The sequence below is a fragment of the Bubalus kerabau genome, chromosome 1 (genome assembly GCF_029407905.1).
Source record: "Bubalus kerabau isolate K-KA32 ecotype Philippines breed swamp buffalo chromosome 1, PCC_UOA_SB_1v2, whole genome shotgun sequence".
Classification (NCBI taxonomy): domain Eukaryota; kingdom Metazoa; phylum Chordata; class Mammalia; order Artiodactyla; family Bovidae; genus Bubalus; species Bubalus kerabau.
The window spans coordinates 227,557,208-227,577,068 of NC_073624.1; the positions used below are offsets into that span (position 1 = coordinate 227,557,208).

The following is a 19,861-nucleotide window of genomic DNA, read 5'->3' on the forward strand; positions in this document are numbered from 1 at the left end:
TGGGCATTATACCTAAATGGATATTTCTCCAAGAAGACTTCCAGATGGCCAACAGACACATGAAAAGATGCTCAACGTTGTTAATTATCAGAGAAATGCAAATCAAAACTACAATGAGGTACCATCTCACACCAGTCAGAATGGCCATCATTAAAAATGTCTATAAATAACAAATGCTGGAGAAGGTATGGAGAAAAAGGAACCCTCCTACGTTTTTGGTAGGAATGTAAATTGGTGCAGCCACTGTGGAAAACAGTATAGAGGTTCTTCAAAAAACAAAAAAATAATGTTGCTGTATGACCCAATACTCCGAGTCCTGGACGTATACCCAGACAAAAATGTATTTCAAAAAGATGCATGCAGTCTTATGTTCAGAGCAGCACTATTCACCACAGCCAAGACATGGAAACAACTTAAAATGTCCATCAACAGATGAAAGGATAAATAAAATGTGGTACATATATACAATGAAATACTACTCACTATTGCCAGTATATGCCATCAAAAAAAATGACATAATGCCATTTGCAGCAACATGGATGGACTTAAGAGATTTTCATACTAAGTGAAGTAAGTCAGAAAGACAAATACCATATGATATCACTTACAGTGGAATCTAAAATATGACACAAATGAACTTACCTAGGAAACAGAAGCAGACACGTGGACATAAAGAGCAGACTTGTGCTTGCCAAGGGGGAGATGGGGTGGGGGAGGCATGGATTTGGAGTTTGGGATTTGCAAATGCAAACTACAATATTACATATAAAACAGATAAACAACAAGGTCCTATTATATAGCTCAGGGAACTGCATTAAATATCCAATGGAAAATAATATTAAAAAGAGTATATATGTATTGGAGAAGGAAATGGCAACCCACTCCAGTATTCTTGCATGGAAAATTTCATGGACAGAGGAGTCTGGTAGGCTACAGTCCATGGGGTCGCAAAGAGTCGGACATGACTGAGCGACTTCACTTCACTTCACTTCATTTATATGTATAACTGAATCATTTTGCTATATAGCAGAAGTTAATGGAAATTATAAATAAACTATAGTTCAAAAAATAAATTAAAAAAAAATAACTATTAGGCATTTGTAGCATTTCATGATAACTATCTGAGTCCCTGTTTACTCATTCCTTCCCTGGCTCTATCTCCTGGTCTCTTTGTAGGGCCACCTCACTTCCAATATTTTCAGCTTTAGCCACTGAGTTCACCTTTTGGACTCGACCAGACTCTTTTGATTCTAGGAGTACAGTCCTCTTACTCTCCCACAGGTCTCACCAGTAGACAGTCTATTTTGGATAACCCTCTTAACCAAGCCAGTTCTAGGTGCTGGGCCCTATTCAGTACTAACTCTTAACTGCCAACATATATTAAGGGAACAGCAAAGTGGTATATAAAAAGCAATTGGATCACCTAAGAGCTTAAATTCTAACTTGTTCATTTCTAGTTTTTTTGACTACAGGAAGTCAAATCATCTCTCTGAGATTCAGTTTCTCTTCCAGACTATGGAGCTGTTGGTATCTATTTTGTAGAGTTATTGTGAGGCTTAGAAACAGCAGCATCTTGCATCAATTAGTATTCCATAAATGATCTTTTCATTAGACTATACCTTGAAGCTCATATTTGTACTCTAAACTCAAGGAAAAGTAAAATTACTATAGATTAGGGTAGGAACTACTTTGGTAGAGAAAAATTCTCTACCAAGGAGAATTTTGGTAGATCGCCCTTTAAAAATTTCTTTCTTCATTGGTTTTTATCTCCAGCTAAGACTTAAAATCTTCTTCTCATGTCTTTTACTTTGTCCGCATTTACTTGGCTTTGTGTTCCCTTAATCTCATCGGCTATTGAGCAGTTTGGCCTAGACTGTATCTGTCTTTCTTACAGAATTTACACAAAACACTTTCCTGGCTTTATACACTGTAGAATCTTGCCCATGAAGTTCCACACTGGAAGCAACCACCCCATGCTCAGTAATCCTGCAGCATGAAAATGACCATACCACAAGTGTCCATTTATAGGAAATTCCCACAGACAAATGGTAATGAAATGGGTATACAACAAGATTTAGCTAGAAGGAGGTCTACCACTTCCTTATTTACAACAGGGAAAAAAGGGAAAGTAAAATGAAGTCAAAATTGAAAACAAAAACATCTATTTAAATGGTCCAGTTAGAAGGAATAAGTGATTAAATACATGATGTCTCACAGCAGAGTACTATATTGCTATTGTAAGTTATATTTTGGAAAAATCTTTGATGCTCTGTAAAGGTACCATAATAACTTAGATTTAAAAAAAAAATAGTTTAGGATTTCAGATCCAGCATGTAAGGAGCTAAGAAGTTGCCACTTCATCCTAACAAGTAAAAAGCTGAAAAAATTTACCAGTTCTTAGATCCAGCAGAAAGGTAAGGACACAGAGAAAACCACTGCCTCTCAGATTGGAGGAAACAGAGGGGTGAATGCAGAATCACATCTCACCTGAGCAGAAAGTCAGGAGCAAAAACTCCCAGAGGAAACACTGCTGAGGTAAGAAGAGCTGAACTGGGATTGATGAATTGCTGGAGGCACAGCATGGTCAACTTGGAGAGTTAAAAATGCCAGGGGACCCAGTTATCCAGTTACCAGAGAACACTAAACGTTCTGTGACTGTTGCCTCCAACAGTTCTATCTCATCCTCAGAGCAAATATTAGAGAAAAAGCCCTGTGGCTTCTTGCTGGGAGAGGAGTATTTTTATATACACCAGAGCATTCTATTCCGAATAAGGCCTGCCTTCAGAAGAAACTACTTCACCAGAGCCTAACTTGCTGGAGTTTGATCAGAGCCTAATCTACTTGATGCTGGGGAGGGAATATCCAATACTAACAACCTCTAGCCTTCCATGTGGGAGAATGAAAGTACACAACTCCAGTCCCCTCCAGCCATCCTGTCCCACCTAATGGGTGACAGGGAAGGATTGTGAAGTTGCTAACGTTCAGATTTCAGAGGTACAGGCTCATCAAAAGACTGAGACCTAATCATAGCACTGCAGAATGCTTCCCCTCCACCCACATCTTACCACCACATTAGTGAAGGTCTATTTACTAGAGTTTCTTTTACCTAGTACATATGTCTAGCTTTCAACAAAAAATAACAAACCATACTAAAAGCAAAAAAAAACAAAACACACTCCACAGTTTGAAGAGTTTGAATGAACATCAGAAACAGAGTCATCAGGTATAAAGAAGGGTATTATTTGATGATAAAGGGATTAATTCTCCAGGAAGGTATAACAATTCTAAATGTATATGTACTTAAAAACAGAGCATTAGAGTATGTGAGGCAAAATCTGATAGAACTTCAAATAGAAAAAGATAAATCCACTATGACACTTAGAGATTTTAATACCCTCCCCCTCATTGAAAATGGACAAATCCTGTAGGCAGAAAAGCAATAAAGACGTAGTTGAATGTAACAGAACTATCAATTAACTAGATATAACTGATATCTACACACTATTTCATCCAAATACAACAGGCTTTACATTCTCCTCAAGCTCACACAAAACATTCACCAAGATATACCGTATTCTGGGCTATAAAACATACTTTTAACTAAATTTAAGAGAATAGAAATCACAAAATATTTATTCTCAGACCACAGTAGAATTAAACTACAAATCAATAAGAGAAAGATAGCCAGAATATCCCCCAAATACTTGGAGATTAAACAGTGCCCTTCTAAGTAACACACGCGGCAAAGAAGAAATCTTAGAAGAAATTTTAAAATATTTTGAGAAAATAAAAGTGAAACCACAACATACCAAAATCCATGGAATGAAATTACAGCAATGCTTAGAGGAAAATGTATAACACTGAATGCATATATTGGAAAGGCATAAAGGTCTAAAATCAAGTCTAAGTTTTCATCTTAGGAAACTAGAAAAGAAAGACAAATTAGATCCAAATTAAGCAGAAGAAAAGAAAGTAAAAATCAGAACAAATCCATTCAATTGAAAACAAAAAAAAACAACAGAGAACATTAAAACCAAAAGCTTGATTTTTCAAAAAAATCAATAAAATTGATAAGTATCTAGGCAGGATAGTTAAAGAAAAAAGAGAAGACATAAATTATATGTATAAATCACATATATCTGAAAAAACAGCAGGATATCATCATAAATTCCATATACATTAAAAAGATAATAAAGGAGTATTATGAAAAACTCTATGCCCATAAACTTGATAACCCAGATGAAATGGACTCATTCCTTGAAAGACACAATCCACTAAAACTCACACAAGAAGAAATGGACAATCTGAATATTTGATGATAAGAAACTAAGGAACCAATATTATTCAACTTCTATACTTACTATAAAGCTACAGTAATCAAGACAGTGTGGTATTGCCAAGAAATAGATCCATATAAATATAGTCAACTGATCTTGGAAGGAAAGTTATGACCAACCTAGACAGCATATTGAAAAGCAGAGATATTACTTTCCCAACAAAGGTCCATCTAGTCAAGGCTATGGTTTTTCCAGTGGTCATGCATGGATGTGAAAGTCGGACTGTGAAGAAAGCTGAGCACTGAAGAATTGATGCTTTTGAACTGTGGTGTTGGAGAAGACTCTTGAGAGTCCCTTAGACTGCAAGGAGATCCAACCAGTCCATTCTAAAGGAGATCAGTCCTGGGTGTTCATTGGAAGGAATGATGCTGAAGCTGAAACTCCAGTACTTTGGCCACCTCATGCAAAGAGTTGACTCATTGGAAAAGACTCTGATGCTGGAAGGGATTGGGGGCAGGAGAAGAAGGGGACGACAGAGGATGAGATGGCTGGATGGCATCACCAACTGGATGGACATGAGTTTGGGTGAACTCCAGGAGTTGGTGATGGACAGGGAAGCCTGGCATGCTGTGATTCATGGGGTTGCAAAGAGTCGGACGTGACTGAGCGACTGAACTGAACTGAACTGATCTTGGACAAAGGAGTGCAGGGAATACAATGGAACAAAGACAGTCTTTCTACAAATGGTGCTGGAACAACTGGACATCCACAAGAGAAAAATGAATCTAGACACAGATCTTACACCCTTTACAAAATTTAGTTCAAAACGGATCACAAACCTAAATGTAAAATGCAAAACTCTAAATCCCTAGAAGACAGAAGAAAATCTAAATGACTTTGGGTATGGCAATGACTTTTTAGATACAACAGAGGTACGATTCACAAAAGAAATAACGAATAAGGTGAACTTGGTTAAAAATTTAAAACTTCTGCTCCACACAACAAAATGACAAAAGAATCAGAAGACAAGCCACAGACTGGGAGAAAATACTTGCAAGATACACAAATGATAACGGACCCTTGTACAAAATATAAAAGAATGTTTAAAACAATAATAAAATGAACAACCCAATTTAAAAATGGACAAAAGACCTGAACAGACACCTACAAGAAGAAAATATACAGATGACAAGTAAGCATATACGCACATGTTCAGCATGTTATATCATTAGGGAGCTGCAACATAGTTGTAGCTAAGGCAACAATGAGATATTACTACATGCCATTTCCTTCTCCAGGGGATCTTCCTGACCCAGGGATTGAACCCAGGTCTCCTGCATTGCAGGCAGACACTTTACCATCTGAGCTACTAGGGAAGCCCCACATACCTATTAGAATGGCTAAAACCCAAAATAGTGATAATACCAAATGCTGACAAGGGTGTGGATTCTCATTCATTGCTGGTGGGAATACAAAACTTTATGAGACAATTTAGAGATTTTTTTTTTAACAAAACAGAACATATTCTTATCATACAATCCAACAATCACACTCAACTTACTCAAGCAAATTAAAAATTTATGTCCACACAAAAAGCTGGAAAGTTTACAACAGTTTTAATCCTAACTGCCAAAACTTGGACACAACCAAGATGTCCTTTGGTAAGTGAATGGATAAGTAAACTGTAGTAAATCTAGACAATGGAATATTCAGTGCTAAAATGAAAAGACGTGGAGGAAATTTAAATCCGTATTACGGATAAAATAAAACAACCCAAAAATGTTGGATATTATATGATTTCAACTGTATGACGTTCTGGAAAAGGCAAAACTATAGAAACAGTTTTTTTTTTAATGTAGTTGCCAGGGCTTAGAGGAAAGAGAGGGATGAATATACACAGCACGAAGGATTTTTAGGGTAGTGAAAATACTCTGTATGATACAATAATGATGGATACATGTCATTATACATTTGTCAAAATCCAGAGGATGTACAGCACCAAGAGTGAACCCTAATGTAAACCATGGACTTCAAGTAATGAGAATGTGTCAATAGATTCTCAATTGCAACAAACTCTGATGCTGGTAATGGAGGTGGTTATGCAAGAATGGAGAAGGTTATGCATGAAAAATATGGGAAATCTCTGTACTTTCCACCCAATTATGCTATGAACCTAAACTTACTCTCAGAAATAAAGTTTAATAAATGCTTCAAAAAGTGGTTTAAAAAAAATTGCTTAAAAACAGAGACTGCTGCATGTTCCCACTTGTATTTTGAAATGGAGAAAGTACACTCCTGTTAACGGCAGTTTTTTCTGGGAGATTATGATGAAAGGCAGTTTATGTTTTCCTAATGTTTATCTATTTCATTCATCTTTGACCCTCCAATACTAGTTTTTGATTGTGCACCTACATAACTAGTGCTTAGTAAATGTTTTGGAATCAATGAGAAAACAGAAAATTAGTGCATAAAGGGAGATCTGGGGACTTCTCATTATATTTATGGTGACCCTTGTTATCCATATCCCACTGGCCCAACCCCACACATAATAAAGTACACTGAGCACTAACTAGCACCTGGCTTGCAGCCTCATCACAAACCTTTAAGGGCTGTGAACTTTTCTCCAGTTACTAGTCCGTAAAAGAGGATGTGTCCCTGAAGAACTCAGGCTGACAATGAATTCACTAATGACTATAGTATTAGAACCACTGACTGCTACAGCATTGTTCCAAAGATCACAGACTTACAGGCATTCACCCAACTGGGGGGGCAAGACAAGCCACCAGAGTATAAGAAAAAATATCAGGATGCACTTGTATCTTGAAAACATTTCCTTTTCAGTTTGTACTTTTTCTTTGTATTTAATAATGTCATAAGATATTAATAAATTATTTGTATAGGTAACTTACATATATGCATGGCCTGCCAAGCAGGAGACACGAGTTCAGTCCCTGGGTCGGGAAGATCCTCTCAAGAAGGGAATGGCAACCCACTCCAGTATTCTTGCCTGGCAAATCCCATGGACAGAGAAGCCTGGTGGGCTACAATCCATGGGGTCACAAAAGAGTTGGACACGACTTAGTGACTAAACAACAACAATAACATATATATGTAGTTTTACATTTAATAATGCCATAAGATATTAATATATTTATATACATTATATATATGTAATTTATATATATGCACATCTGTGTACACATATATGTATATATAATATATACATACAGAAAGAGAGCATGCTCTAAAATTTTCTGCATAAAGGTACACAATCAGAGAAGGTTATAGACCATCTGGTCTGGCCCCTTTATTTTAGAAAGGACGAAACTAAAACTCAGAAAAGTGAGGTAACTTGCCTAACTGTTAGTCGCTCAGTCATGTCCGACTCTTTGTGACCACATGGACGGTAGCCCACCAGACTCCTCTGTCCATGGGATTCTCCAGGCAAGAATACTGGAGTGGGTTACCATACCGTTCTCCAGCGGATCTTCCTGACCCAGGACTCAAACCCAGGTCTCCTGCATTGCAAGCAGATACTTTACCGTCTGAGCCACCTGGGAAGCAAGTTTAACAACTTACCCAAACTGTATAGCTGAAGAAAACTAATAGTTAAAGGAAGGTAATGCTTTACCCCCAGTTGTCTTTTTTTCTGCCTCATTTCACAATTTTGATGGAATTAAACTGTTTTTTGAATATCATATGAGATAAATTTTAACATTTTCCTAAAAGTTTAATTTTTAAAATGTCCTTACACACCCAAATGGACCTTCTTCCTCGTCCTGCAAAAGGAGGGCTGAACTTGCACTCAAGGATGGCACTCTTCTCAGTCAGATTTCCTCTTCCTAGGGAGCTTTACCCGCTGTCTCACAGGAACATTATTTGCAGGAATAATGCTCAGTGGAAACTAATCATAGACAGAATCAGATATAGAAATCACTAACAGAAAAGCATCAGACAGTCCTCTGGTCTTCTAAAACATTACTAACAAGCATCGTCAGCAAAACCCTGTCTCCAGGGACCATTACTTTGAGGGAACTCTGCCAATCACAGCATTACTTAGAAGGCGCAGTTTTTATGTTCCTCAAACGCCTACTGTCAAACTAAACTAAAGTTTTGAATGGTTTCAAACACTTCCAGGTTTGGCTAAGTAAATATACTTTCAAATTCAAGTGCGGCCTGAGGGCCAGGTAAGAGCTTTTCCCCCCAGCCTGAGTGCATACTTCAGTTTGTCAGAGCAGCAAATGCCTTTACATTACAGAGTATGGATGCTGATGACTAGAGACCTAGAATTCTGTTGCCAGCTGTCTTCCTTTGTGGAGGGTAAGGACAAAGACTTCAATTTCTCTGAATCATTTTGAAAACCATCTCCCAGGATTTAAAAAAAAAAAAAAAAAAAGCAAATGGTAAAAGGTAAGAAGCACATCTCATTAGTTTCAAAATTCTCTCCTCCTAGAACCAAAAGCCCTGCTGAATTCATAAGGAAACATTTTGCACAAAAGTGGCCCATGTGAGAAGCTGGGAACTAGAAAGGACCCCCAGTTCCCAAAAGGGAGTTATCAATAGACCTATGTAATCATAAAGTCATTGCTTTGTTTTTACAGATGACAGTCTTTGCAGAATCATTTGGTCTTGGCAGACCATATATCATAATTCTCCTCCCTTTAGTAATTTCTTCACTGCTAGAGAAAATTCTGCATATGTGGAAACCATCTTGACAAATGGTGAAAAAATATTTTCTTTTCACTTAGAATTGCCTTTTTTATACTGTCAGAAATTATAAACAAAAAGTTGTGTGGAGAATTTTGGCAATATGAATGCCTAGCATGAGAAAAATGTAAACATGCAATTTAACAAAATGTTTACAAATAGGTCCAGAACCGCAAGAGAAACACCCAGGGATATCTCAAACCTGGAACTTGGCATTTGGAGGATAATTCAGTGACATTTTTTACATTTTGATTCTGGAAAAACACTTTTGTTATTTAATCCTTTCATAAGGTATTCATTTATTCACCAAACTGATTTCCTTCAGGTGGGAATTAATAACTACATATGCTAGAGATAAAGCATATTTTAATTTTATCATGATATTTTTTAAAAAACTCTTTTGATAGCTGCAGAATTAACTTGCAAGAATAAGGATTTTGTAGCAAAGACTGTTCTCAAAATTGAGCAATTGAGCTCCAAGCATACTGAATAATGGGCTGGCAGGGAGATGTAGGTGGGTTTTAAGGTGCATGTAGTGGGAAGATCTGTGTGTGGGGTGTGTGTGTGTGTGTGTGTGTATGTCTGTCTGTTCTTGACATGTAACCATAATTTAGGGCAAGGGCAGATCTTCCCACTATCTATGTCAGGCACGTAGAAGATGTTCAAAAAGAGATATTATCAAATCTATAGACAGTCCAAATCTGGAACAAGGGATATTTTATTATAGAACTAAGCTTTAAAATTATCCTGATAGTAGAAAAATAAGCTAAAATGGTTATGAATATTATAGAAGGGGAAAAAGTTAAAATCCTACAGTTAAAGGGTTTTTCTTTCCTTTTGGTTTTAAGTTCAACTGTAGCAACATAGTATGCAGATATCCTGGCTTTAAGAAGCAACAGTTAGGAATGTACATAGAACAATGGACTGATTCAAAATTGGGAAAATAGTACAACAAAGCTGTACATTGACACCCTGCTTATTTAACTTCTAGGCAGAGTACATCACGACAGATGCCTGGCTGGATGAATCACAAGCTGGAATCAAGATTGTGGGGAGAAATATCAACAACTTCAGATATGCAAATACTACTACTCTAATGGCAGAAAATATAGAGGAACTAAAGAGCCTCTTACTTCAGATATGCAAATACTACTACTCTAATGGCAGAAAATATAGAGGAACTAAAGAGCCTCTTGATGAGGGTGAAAGAGGACAGTGGAAAAAATGGCTTGAAACTCAACATTCAAAAAACTAAGATCATGGCATCCAGTCCCATCACTTCATGGCAAATAGAAGGGAGAAAAGTGGAAGCAATGACAAATTTTCTTTTCTTGGGCTCCAAAATCACTGTGAACAGTGACTGCAGCCATGAAATTAAAGGACACTTACCCCTTGGAAGGAAAGCTATGACAAACCTAGATTGCATTGTTCAAAAGAAGAGATATCACTTTGCTGACAAAGGTTCATATAGTCAAAGCTATGGGTTTTCCAGTAATCATGTACGGATGTGAGAGTTGGCCAATAAAGAAGCCTGAGCTCCAAAGAGATGATGCTTTCAAACTGTGGGCTGGAGAAGACTCTTGAGAGTACCCTGGACTTCAAGATCAAACCAATCAATCCTAAGGGAAATGAACCCTAAGTATTCATTGGAAGGACTGATGCTGAAGCTGAAGCTCCAATAGACTGGTCACCTGATGCAAAGAGTTGACTCATTGGAAAAGACCTTCATGCTGGGAAAGATTGAAGGCAAAAGGAGCAGGGGCTGACAGAGGATGAGATGGATAGATAGAATCACTGACTCAATGACATGTATCTGAGCAAACTCCAGGAGACAGTAGGACAGAGGAGCCTGGAATGCTGTAGTCCATGGGGTCACAAAGAGTTGGATATGACTTAGCAACTGAAAAACTACATCCTAGCTCATGTGGAAAAGTTTCTGAAGGCTTGAATGACATAGAATTTACTATGGAGCCAATAGCAGGACATGGATTACTGGATTATTATGTGTAATCTTTACTATAGAATCATAAGTTGTATATAAATCAGGGAAAGTAACTAGCCTAATGCACTTGGGCATGGCCATATCCCATGTAGAACACTGTGTTCAGTTCTGGGCATTATATTTTTGAAAGAATATTTATGAAGTATATTAATAATATAATCTGAAAAGGAAATTCAAGTGGTGAGAGGCTCATAGAAGGCAGAGCTAAAGAAACTAGGAATAATAAGGCTAAAAAGGAGAATTTTAGGGAGAATGTGATTAATTGCCCTAAAACGTATAAAAGGCAGTAAAAGCAAAGGGTAATAATAATTAACATGTATTGAGTACCATATGCAAAGCAGTCACTGTTATCTGCATTTTGCAAAAGAGGAAAACTGATGCCCGCAGAATACGTTACACATCTGTGGCCACATAATTTATAATGGTTGAGCCAGTTTTCATCCCACTAATCCACCCCCAGATCTGGGAGAGAGATTAAAGCTATTTCCCAAATATTTCTAATCTCCATTGTACAGAATCCTAGTAAGACTGTTAACTTTCTCAATTTTTTTGAGGCTGAACATGAACTGATGATTTGCTCTGGTCCAGGAAATATGGCCATAAGTCATATACATGACTTTAGTGTGGGAGTTTAAGAGCCTATGAGCAATTTACCACATGCTTTTCCTACCTTGGATGTGAGGACATGGAACCTCCATCAGTCTAGGTGTCTGAAGGGCAATGATTAACAGCTGTCCTGAAGATCCATGATAGACAAGCAGCAGGAGCAAAAACCAAACCATTATTGTTCTATTAAGCCACTGGGATTTGAGGACTGTTTGTTACTGCGACATTATCTCAGCTTTTCTGACAGATACACAAGCCTACATGCTTAAACTCATTAAAATATCTCGCCATAAGGAAACATTGTTATTCATATATTCCCAGAACCAAGAATAGTTTGTAGAAACTAAGGTAGGTAGACTTGGACTTTTTTTTTTAATGTAAAATCCTCCAAAATTGCTTCATGTGAAGAAGTGAGCTCCCTGAAAACGGCAGTATTTAAACAGAGACCAGATGATGATTTTGTACCTACATAGCGAAAGAGATGGCTTCATTATGAGGGTTTTATCAAACTTTTATCCAGCACCTCCAATGTGCCAGGCATTTCAGCCACAAAGATAAATCCAAACACCCTATCTTCATCCTGGAGGAAATAAGTTCAGAAGTAGATAACCTCTGATGTCTCTTCGATCAGTGTGATTCAACTAAATTAGAGATAATAACATGGTCTGGATAAAGCTGACAGCAAGCCCGAACTTAGAAATAAGCATGTAGCACTACAAATCCTGGTTGTATTATTATTTTTCAATTAAGAGCCAAAAGTACAGGGTTTGCAAAAAGAAAGAAAAAGAAAGACATGTTGGGTTTAAAAGAGGAACATTTTCCCTTTCTCTAGTTACCATTCTTAAATCCTGCAAAGCAGGCATATTATGTGGCTTACATCAGGGGTGTTCCAGCAAAGGGAATGGCACTGACTCACAGCAATTGTTACCGACCTTTTCCATCACCTCTCCCATCCCTTCGAATCAGGAAGGGGACATTTCAATACTTATCAAAGTCAGATCTGAAAAGAGGCAATAATCTTTCCCTAGGGCCATTCTTCAGTTTCAAAATCAGCCAAACCCTTCCCAAAAGATCAGAAGCTTTTCCTAAAAGGGTATTTAAGTGGGACCTAGAGGAATCCCACATTCTAAGGATGATGTGAAAATCACAAACTAAATGAGTGATTCCAAGACACAGTGATGTTCCCCAAAGGCACCTTAAAACCATACTCATTTTGGTACTTTCTTTCCTGTTATCAATTCTTAAAACTTAGTTTATTTTTTTTTAAACTTCCAAAAATCAAGCAGCACAGAGTTCTCTCCTTTCACTGGCTCACTGCATTTTAATGGAAAAACATCTAAAACTTGGGTTAGCATTAACTTTAATTGCTCTGAGGCAAACATTTCCATTTCAGGTTATGATTCATAACCGTATTAGTCCAATATAATATATGCAGGCTGGATTTTGCAGCCATTATCTAGACAAGGGTGAGGTATCTGATTACTATTGTTCCCCAACTCAAAAGGGTTAGTTTGAACTCCTGAATACTCCAATCCCTCCCGCCCAGGCCCTGAGTTTTCTGAACTATGGTCCTGATTTTTTATGAAATAAATGAGGGCAAGCTGAGTTTCAGTGCTACATCTTAAGTGCCATATCTTAAGCTCAGTGTGACATGAGTTTCTGAAAATTACACACAGAAAAAACTGGCTTTGGCACATGGCAGAGCAGTAGGGAACTTGCAGCTGTACTAGTTTAATATGCGCCCTTAATACTCTTGCCTATTTTCAAAAATACAATACCACTCTTCCCCAGACAGCTGGCTCCCCAGCCTCCTGGCTCCCCAGCCTCGCGCCAAGCTACCTACACAAATATACACTTAACAAACACAGATGTGAAATGTCGACCTAGGGCAGAAGAGAAGCAAGGGGTTTCGGGTGTTTAGTCTGGTGGCTCCACACTGAAAAGTTTCAGGAGCAGAGCTGATGTTGGAAGAGTGAGAGGGGAAACCGCCCAGCCTGTACTTTCATCCGGGTACTATGGAGATGACCCCGTTTTCCCGGGACCAGTTTGCCCTCTGCCCTGGTGACCTGGGTTGAGATTTAATCTAGAGTCAGAAGGGAGATCAAGAAGACAATTGTGCGGGTGGGTACTCAGACCGAGAGAAGGGCTAGAAGTCACTCAGCCTTCCTGCACTGGCCGGGCTGACACACCCACTCAGAACCGATGGCCCGGGGATGCGGCAGGGAGGGGAGGGGACCCACGCACCCCGTGTCCCGCGCGCACAAAGATGCTACAGTGGGGACGCGCGTGAATAATTCAGATTTGGGCTGGAAGGATTCGATGCACTCGGCGGAGGGTGCCCTTTTCCTCCCCCTAGTCCTCCATCCCCCCCACAAAGTGAACGAGAGAAAGTTGTGTCCGGGCCAAGGCGCCCCGGGGCTGGAAAGGGAGCGAGGACAGGCGGAGAGGAAACCCGGGCCGCCTTACCTTGTCCTTGGGGCCGAGGTTTTGCAAAACCTCCTTGCCGGTGGCGCTCCGGATCTCCACCCCAGCGGGCGCGGGCGACGCGGGCGCGGGCTCCCGGCTCTCCTCCCGGCCTTGGCCCCGGTGCGGGGTATCCCCCTCGGCGCCAGGTCGGCTTCCCGAGCCTCGGACGCTGCCCTGGCTGCTCCGGGGAGTCTTCGCGCCGCGCTGCCCCACGCTCAGGGCATCGAAATCCAGCGTCTTGCTCTCGAAGGCGCCCTCCACGTTGCAGAACATGCCTCCGTACTTCTGCCGCGGGACCTGGTCGGTGGTGCCCGGCCTGGCCAGGTACACGGGCAGATCGTCTTCATGGGAGCTGTCCCAGCCTCTGCGGCCCGAGGCCATGGTTGGATCGCGACAGCGGCCCGTGGGTTCTCTTCCCCAAAGGCGGAAAGGGCAGCAGCCGGCAGCGTGCGCCGAACCACAGTGACTGGGGCGGGAGGAGGCGCCTGAGCCTTCGCGCCAGAGGCGGCAGTGCTGCTCCGGTTCCTGCCAGTCCCCTGCGAGCCCCGAGCCAGCGAGCGCAGCGCTTGGGCCGGAGCGGCGGCGTGTTCCGCTCGCCCGCCCAGCCGGCCGCACCTCCTGCGCGCCGGGACCCTAACGTGGCCTCCTGCGATCACGCGTCCCCGCCGCCCATCCAAAGGAGAAATCCAACTTGGCGCGCGCGCACACACACAGGCACGGTTCCAGCTCGCCCAACAACCCCCAGGTTGACACTCAAGAGCTCGCCTCACTCTCATGTGAGCACAAACCCTGTTTTACCCACACTCACTCCCAAGTTGGCCTCCCAAACACAAGCCTCTGCCCCACTCAGGTACGGAAACTTTGTTGGCTCAGGTGGGTTGATATAAACTCTAAGTTCTTCCTGATTTACAGCAACACACACACACACAAACTCAGATTTACCAGACTCACAATCTCAGACTTTGTTTACCCATAATCCCAGACTCTGTCTCATCCTAATCTTAGAATTGTCTCACAATTGCTCCCGGTTCTAGAATCTGCCTCACAAACCTGCACCCTCACATAATTAACTCCTGAATTACTGGCTTACAGAGCTCTACAGACACGTCATCCTATTGACAATCACAAGAAACCTGTAACAGACTCACACACTTCAATTTATTCTTTTAATTTTTCTTTGATGTGGACTGCTCCCCAACCAGGGATCCAACTGCACCGCCTACATTGGAAGGGGAAGTCTTAACCCCTGGACCACCAGGGAAGTCCCACTTCAACCTATTCTTACTTCATATATTTCACCCTGGATTTTGCTTTTTATCCACCCTTAATTTGTTTATTTACTTTTGGCCATGACTTGCTGGCATGTGGGATCTTAGTTCCCAGACCACAGATCAAACCTGCACCCACTGCATTGGAAGGTGGAGGCTCAATCACTGGACCACCAAGGAAGTCACTTAAAAGATTTTTTTTGAAGTATAGTTTTGGTTTGAATTGTTTGGTTTTCTACTATGTGCTTACCTAAATAGGTAAAAGATGAAAACCACATCTTTTTTTTTTTTTTTTCCTTAAGGTGTCAGGGTTTGTTTTGTTTGTTTTTTGGTCGAACCTCCAGCCATGAGGGATCTTAGTTCCCCTGATTAGGGATAAGCCCATGCCCCTTGCATTGGAAGCCCAGAGTCTTAACCACTGGCCCACCAGGGAAGTCCCTATCCACCCTTGATTTGCATCACACACAATTACACAGACAAGCCTTGCAAAGTACTCTTAATACTTTGTCCTCATCGGACAACTTCCTGGCTGATACCTCACTTATTGAGGTCAGAACCCTACGCTTGGCCCCACACAAGTCTAGATTTACCTCAAAATTGAGAACCAAAGACTTTGCCATTTCTATTAGCGGACACACACGCAGGTATTACTCATGCATATGCACATTCTCACATCCACAGCCTCTTCCATGTCCACCCACATACACTCTATGCCAGACTGCCCCATGAACACAGAGTTCACAAACTCAGAGCTCACACCACATGTGCACACCCTGCCTAAGCTCCAAACCTGTAAGGCCCACTTTCAACTGACCCCTTCTTAGAAATTCACTATTGCAGTTACTTAGTCATCGAACATGAACTGCACACCCACTCTGCTCTTCAGAAGGTACTGGAGAGACAGTGTTAAACAAGGCAGATGAGGGCCTGTCCCCATTGAGAGTATAGACTGCAACCACCCATCTGGGTAGCTCAGTCATTCATTGGCCTGCCCAACTTCATCTTCTGAATTCTCCACTACATCATAAGCTCCATGAAGGCAGATATTTGATCTGTTTAGTCTACCTTTGAATATCTGGAGCCTAGAGCATCTGTTGGCACTTAAGGTACTCCGTAAATCTCTTTTGAATGAATGGATGATGATAATATTAAAAACAACAGTAGGGAACATTCATTGGTACAGTTGCTGTGTGCCACTCGTTAATGTAATGGTTTCCCATATATGTATTAATTCATTTAGTGCCCATAAGCATTTGGAAGGTTTCTTTGTGCGCATAGACATGATCTTTAAAAGCATCTACACGGAAGTTCATGAATTGAAACTCTGAACATCAATTTGGGGGGAAATTGGGATTGTGGGAAATGGGATCTCAGTGGCAGGCCTGTAACAGCCTTGGTGGTTTGAAGGATAGAAGTTGACATAAACTCAAATCAAAGACAAGTACATTGACACCAGTTATACTTACCCCACGATGAGAAGAAAGGACCTTAAAGACTGTCTATACTCCATCAAAATTACTGACTTCCTTTGGGCAGCTGCTCCTTTTTAACAAATGCTGGTGATGCTGGACTTAGAAATTTATGTGAGGGACTTCCCTGGTGGCCCAGTGGCTAAGAATCTATCTGCCAGTGCAGGGGTCACGGATTTGATCTCTGGTCCAGGAAGATTCCACATCCTGTGGGGCAACTAAGCCTGTCTACTGTACCGCTGAAGGCTGCGTACCCTAGAGGCTGTGCTCCGCAAAAAGAGAAGCCACCGCAATGTGAAACCCGAGCACCGCAGCTAGAGAAAGCCTGCACACAGCAGTGAAGACCCAGCACAGCCAAATATACATAAATAATTTTTAAAGAAATGTATATAAAAAAAAGAAATTCATGTGAAATATCCATAAAACAGGCCATTCCCTCCCTCTTTGCTCCTATAGGTTACCTTCGTCTCCTTTCCCATTGCTTTCATCTCTCCTTTCATTGATTCATCTTCTGACTGTTAGGAGGAAACTTGCTATGTGTCCAGCATTGTCCTGGGTTCCTTCCCTGGTGGAACACAAGTCTAGTCGCAGGGAACTGACAGTAAGAAAGATTAGGTCAGATAGTCACAAGAATTATGAAGAAAGTAAGATAGCCAGTTTTTTAATTGGCTAGCCAGGAAAGACTTGAAGTCTTCCCTCTCTGACTTTCTATATACACCACCGGCACCTTCACCATCAGCAGCAGCAGCAATAAAGATACCAGCTAACATTTATTAGGAATTCTGTAACAAGTTCAGTCCTAAGGATTTCCATTGTGTCTTGATTAATCTTAATGGCACTGTGAGTCAAGTGCCATTATTTTACTAGTGAAGAAGCTGAGGCTCTTAAGTGCCCAAGCTATGACAGAATGGTAACTGGAAGCAAAATACGTGCCAAGAGTCCAAGGTTTCCTTTGAGAGGAGCACATTCTGAAGGTAGACCAGGCTTGTCTGTTTTCCCATGTGTGGGCGTAGATATGCGCCATTGTTAGAGTTTATTGCCTCACCACTATGACTGTTGCAATGTACATGCTCCATAATTACATTTGTTGATGAAACATCACCTTTAAGAGTCAACAGCTGCATATACACATATGTGTTTAATTAAGAAAGCCAAGCAGTCCTGAAATGAAGACTGAAATGGGAATGGCTGATCTGACTCCAGTTCTGCAACTATGTGGCCTCTGGCCAAGCATCTTATTTAACTTCTAGATGTCTTTCTTCTTTGTATTTGCCTCACCCACTTAACAGGATTATTAAGGACTTTATTCCTTGTGTAAGACATTGTGCTGAGAACTCCACATGCATGGCCTTAACCTTCATAACAACCCCATAAATTTGGTGTGATTACTCTCATTTGACTGGTGGAGAAAACAAGGCCTGGACAAGTTAAGTTTCTTGCCCAAAGTATCACAGCTAGCACTTCAAGCTAGAATTCAAATCCTTCACCAGCTACCTCAGAGCCTGTGCTCTTAAAAAACACCCACAACAGAGTTCTGATGTAAGGATCCAAAGGGAGAATAAAAGGAAAGACTAAAATGAGATGTTAACAAAGAAAATTATTCTAATAATATCTAAATAATATCCAACTGTTTCTGGGCAGAGGTTGACTTTAATCAGGACAAACATTCACATAAAGAAACATCCTACCAGTGTCAAGCTAACAAAGGACACAGCCCCATGAACACACGGTGATTTTGTCACATCTCTCCCTAGAGAGGTAGAGGAGACATTACTTAGGGCAGTCACAAACATAAGAGAACCATTCTGTCTGTGGCCACCTTAAGTCACTTCCTGCTGAAAAAGTTCTCCCAAACCACATATAAACAGCAAGCTATTTCTCTAACCAAGCAACAAAATGGAGCTTTCCACTTGTCACATACCTGATCAGATTTGCATTTTCTGTAACTGTAGTAAATGACTTGCCAGTTTGCATTGAGATGACCTGTGAAGTGAGCCATAGGGTATCTGATTATAATAACTTCAGGGAAATGTATTCCGGCGGCATCTTCTATTACCTATAGATCAGCGGAAGGCAGAGACTCCTGGATGGTAAGCAATGGCATGCGCGGAGCAATCCAGATATTGCATTGCGTAGGACATCTTTGCGGAGAAGGCAATGTCACCCCAGTCCAGTACTCTTGCCTGGAAAATCCCATGGATGGAGAAGTCTAGTGGGCTGCAGTCCATGGGGTCGCTAAGAGTCGGACATGACTGAGCGACTTCACTTTCACTTTTCACTTTCATGCATTGGAGAAGGAAATGGCAACCCACTCCAGTGTTCTTGCCTGGAGAGTCCCAGGGACGGGGGAGCCTGGTGGGCTGCCGTCTCTGGGGTCACACAGAGTCGGACACGACTGAGTGACTTAGCAGCAGCAGGACATCTTTGATGTGAAATAAACTGCACTGCAGTCTTTTTTGTTTGTTTTGTCTTGGGAAGGGAGCATTTTATAAAGATGGGGATGGGATAAGATAGGGATGGGGGTTAAGAGATACAAACTGCTATGTATGAAACAAACTATGAGGATATGTTGGACCGGCTTCCCCGGTGGCTCAGCTGGTAAAGAATCTGCCTGCAATGCAGGGGACCCCGGCTTGATTACTGAGTGGGGAAGTTCCCCTGGAAAAGGGATAGGCTACCCACTCCAGTATACTTGGGCTTCCCTGGTGGCTCAGATGGTAAAAAAATCCACCTGCAAAGCAGGAAACCTGGGTTTGATCCCTGGGTCAGGAAGATCCCCTGGAGGTGGGCATGGCAACCCACTCCAATATTCTTGCCTGGAGAATTCCATGGACAGAGGAGCCTGATGGGCTACAGTCCATGGGGTCACAGAGTCGAACATGACTGAGTGACTAAGCACAGCGCAGCATATATTGGACAGCATGGGGAATATAGGCAATATTTTATAATAACCACAATGAAGTATAATCTATAAAAATTTTGAATCACTATGTTGTACAACTGAAACTAATATAATACCATAAATATACTATACTGCAATTTAAAAAGTCATAAACTCTCAACAAA

At 41.0% G+C, this 19,861-nt stretch overlaps 1 protein-coding gene across 1 annotated transcript in view; it reads right to left on the bottom strand.

Annotated features, from left to right (window-relative positions):
- The window catches only part of DPYSL3 (dihydropyrimidinase like 3), a 118,015-nt gene extending 103,233 nt beyond the window's left edge, over window positions 1–14,782 (bottom strand). The window contains exon 1 of the mRNA XM_055557401.1: window positions 14,059–14,782. Coding sequence (XP_055413376.1) covers window positions 14,059–14,439 — 381 coding nt within the window. The 5' untranslated portion in view covers window positions 14,440–14,782. The remainder of the gene's footprint in view (window positions 1–14,058) is intronic.
- Window positions 14,783–19,861: the final 5,079 nt, after the last annotated feature.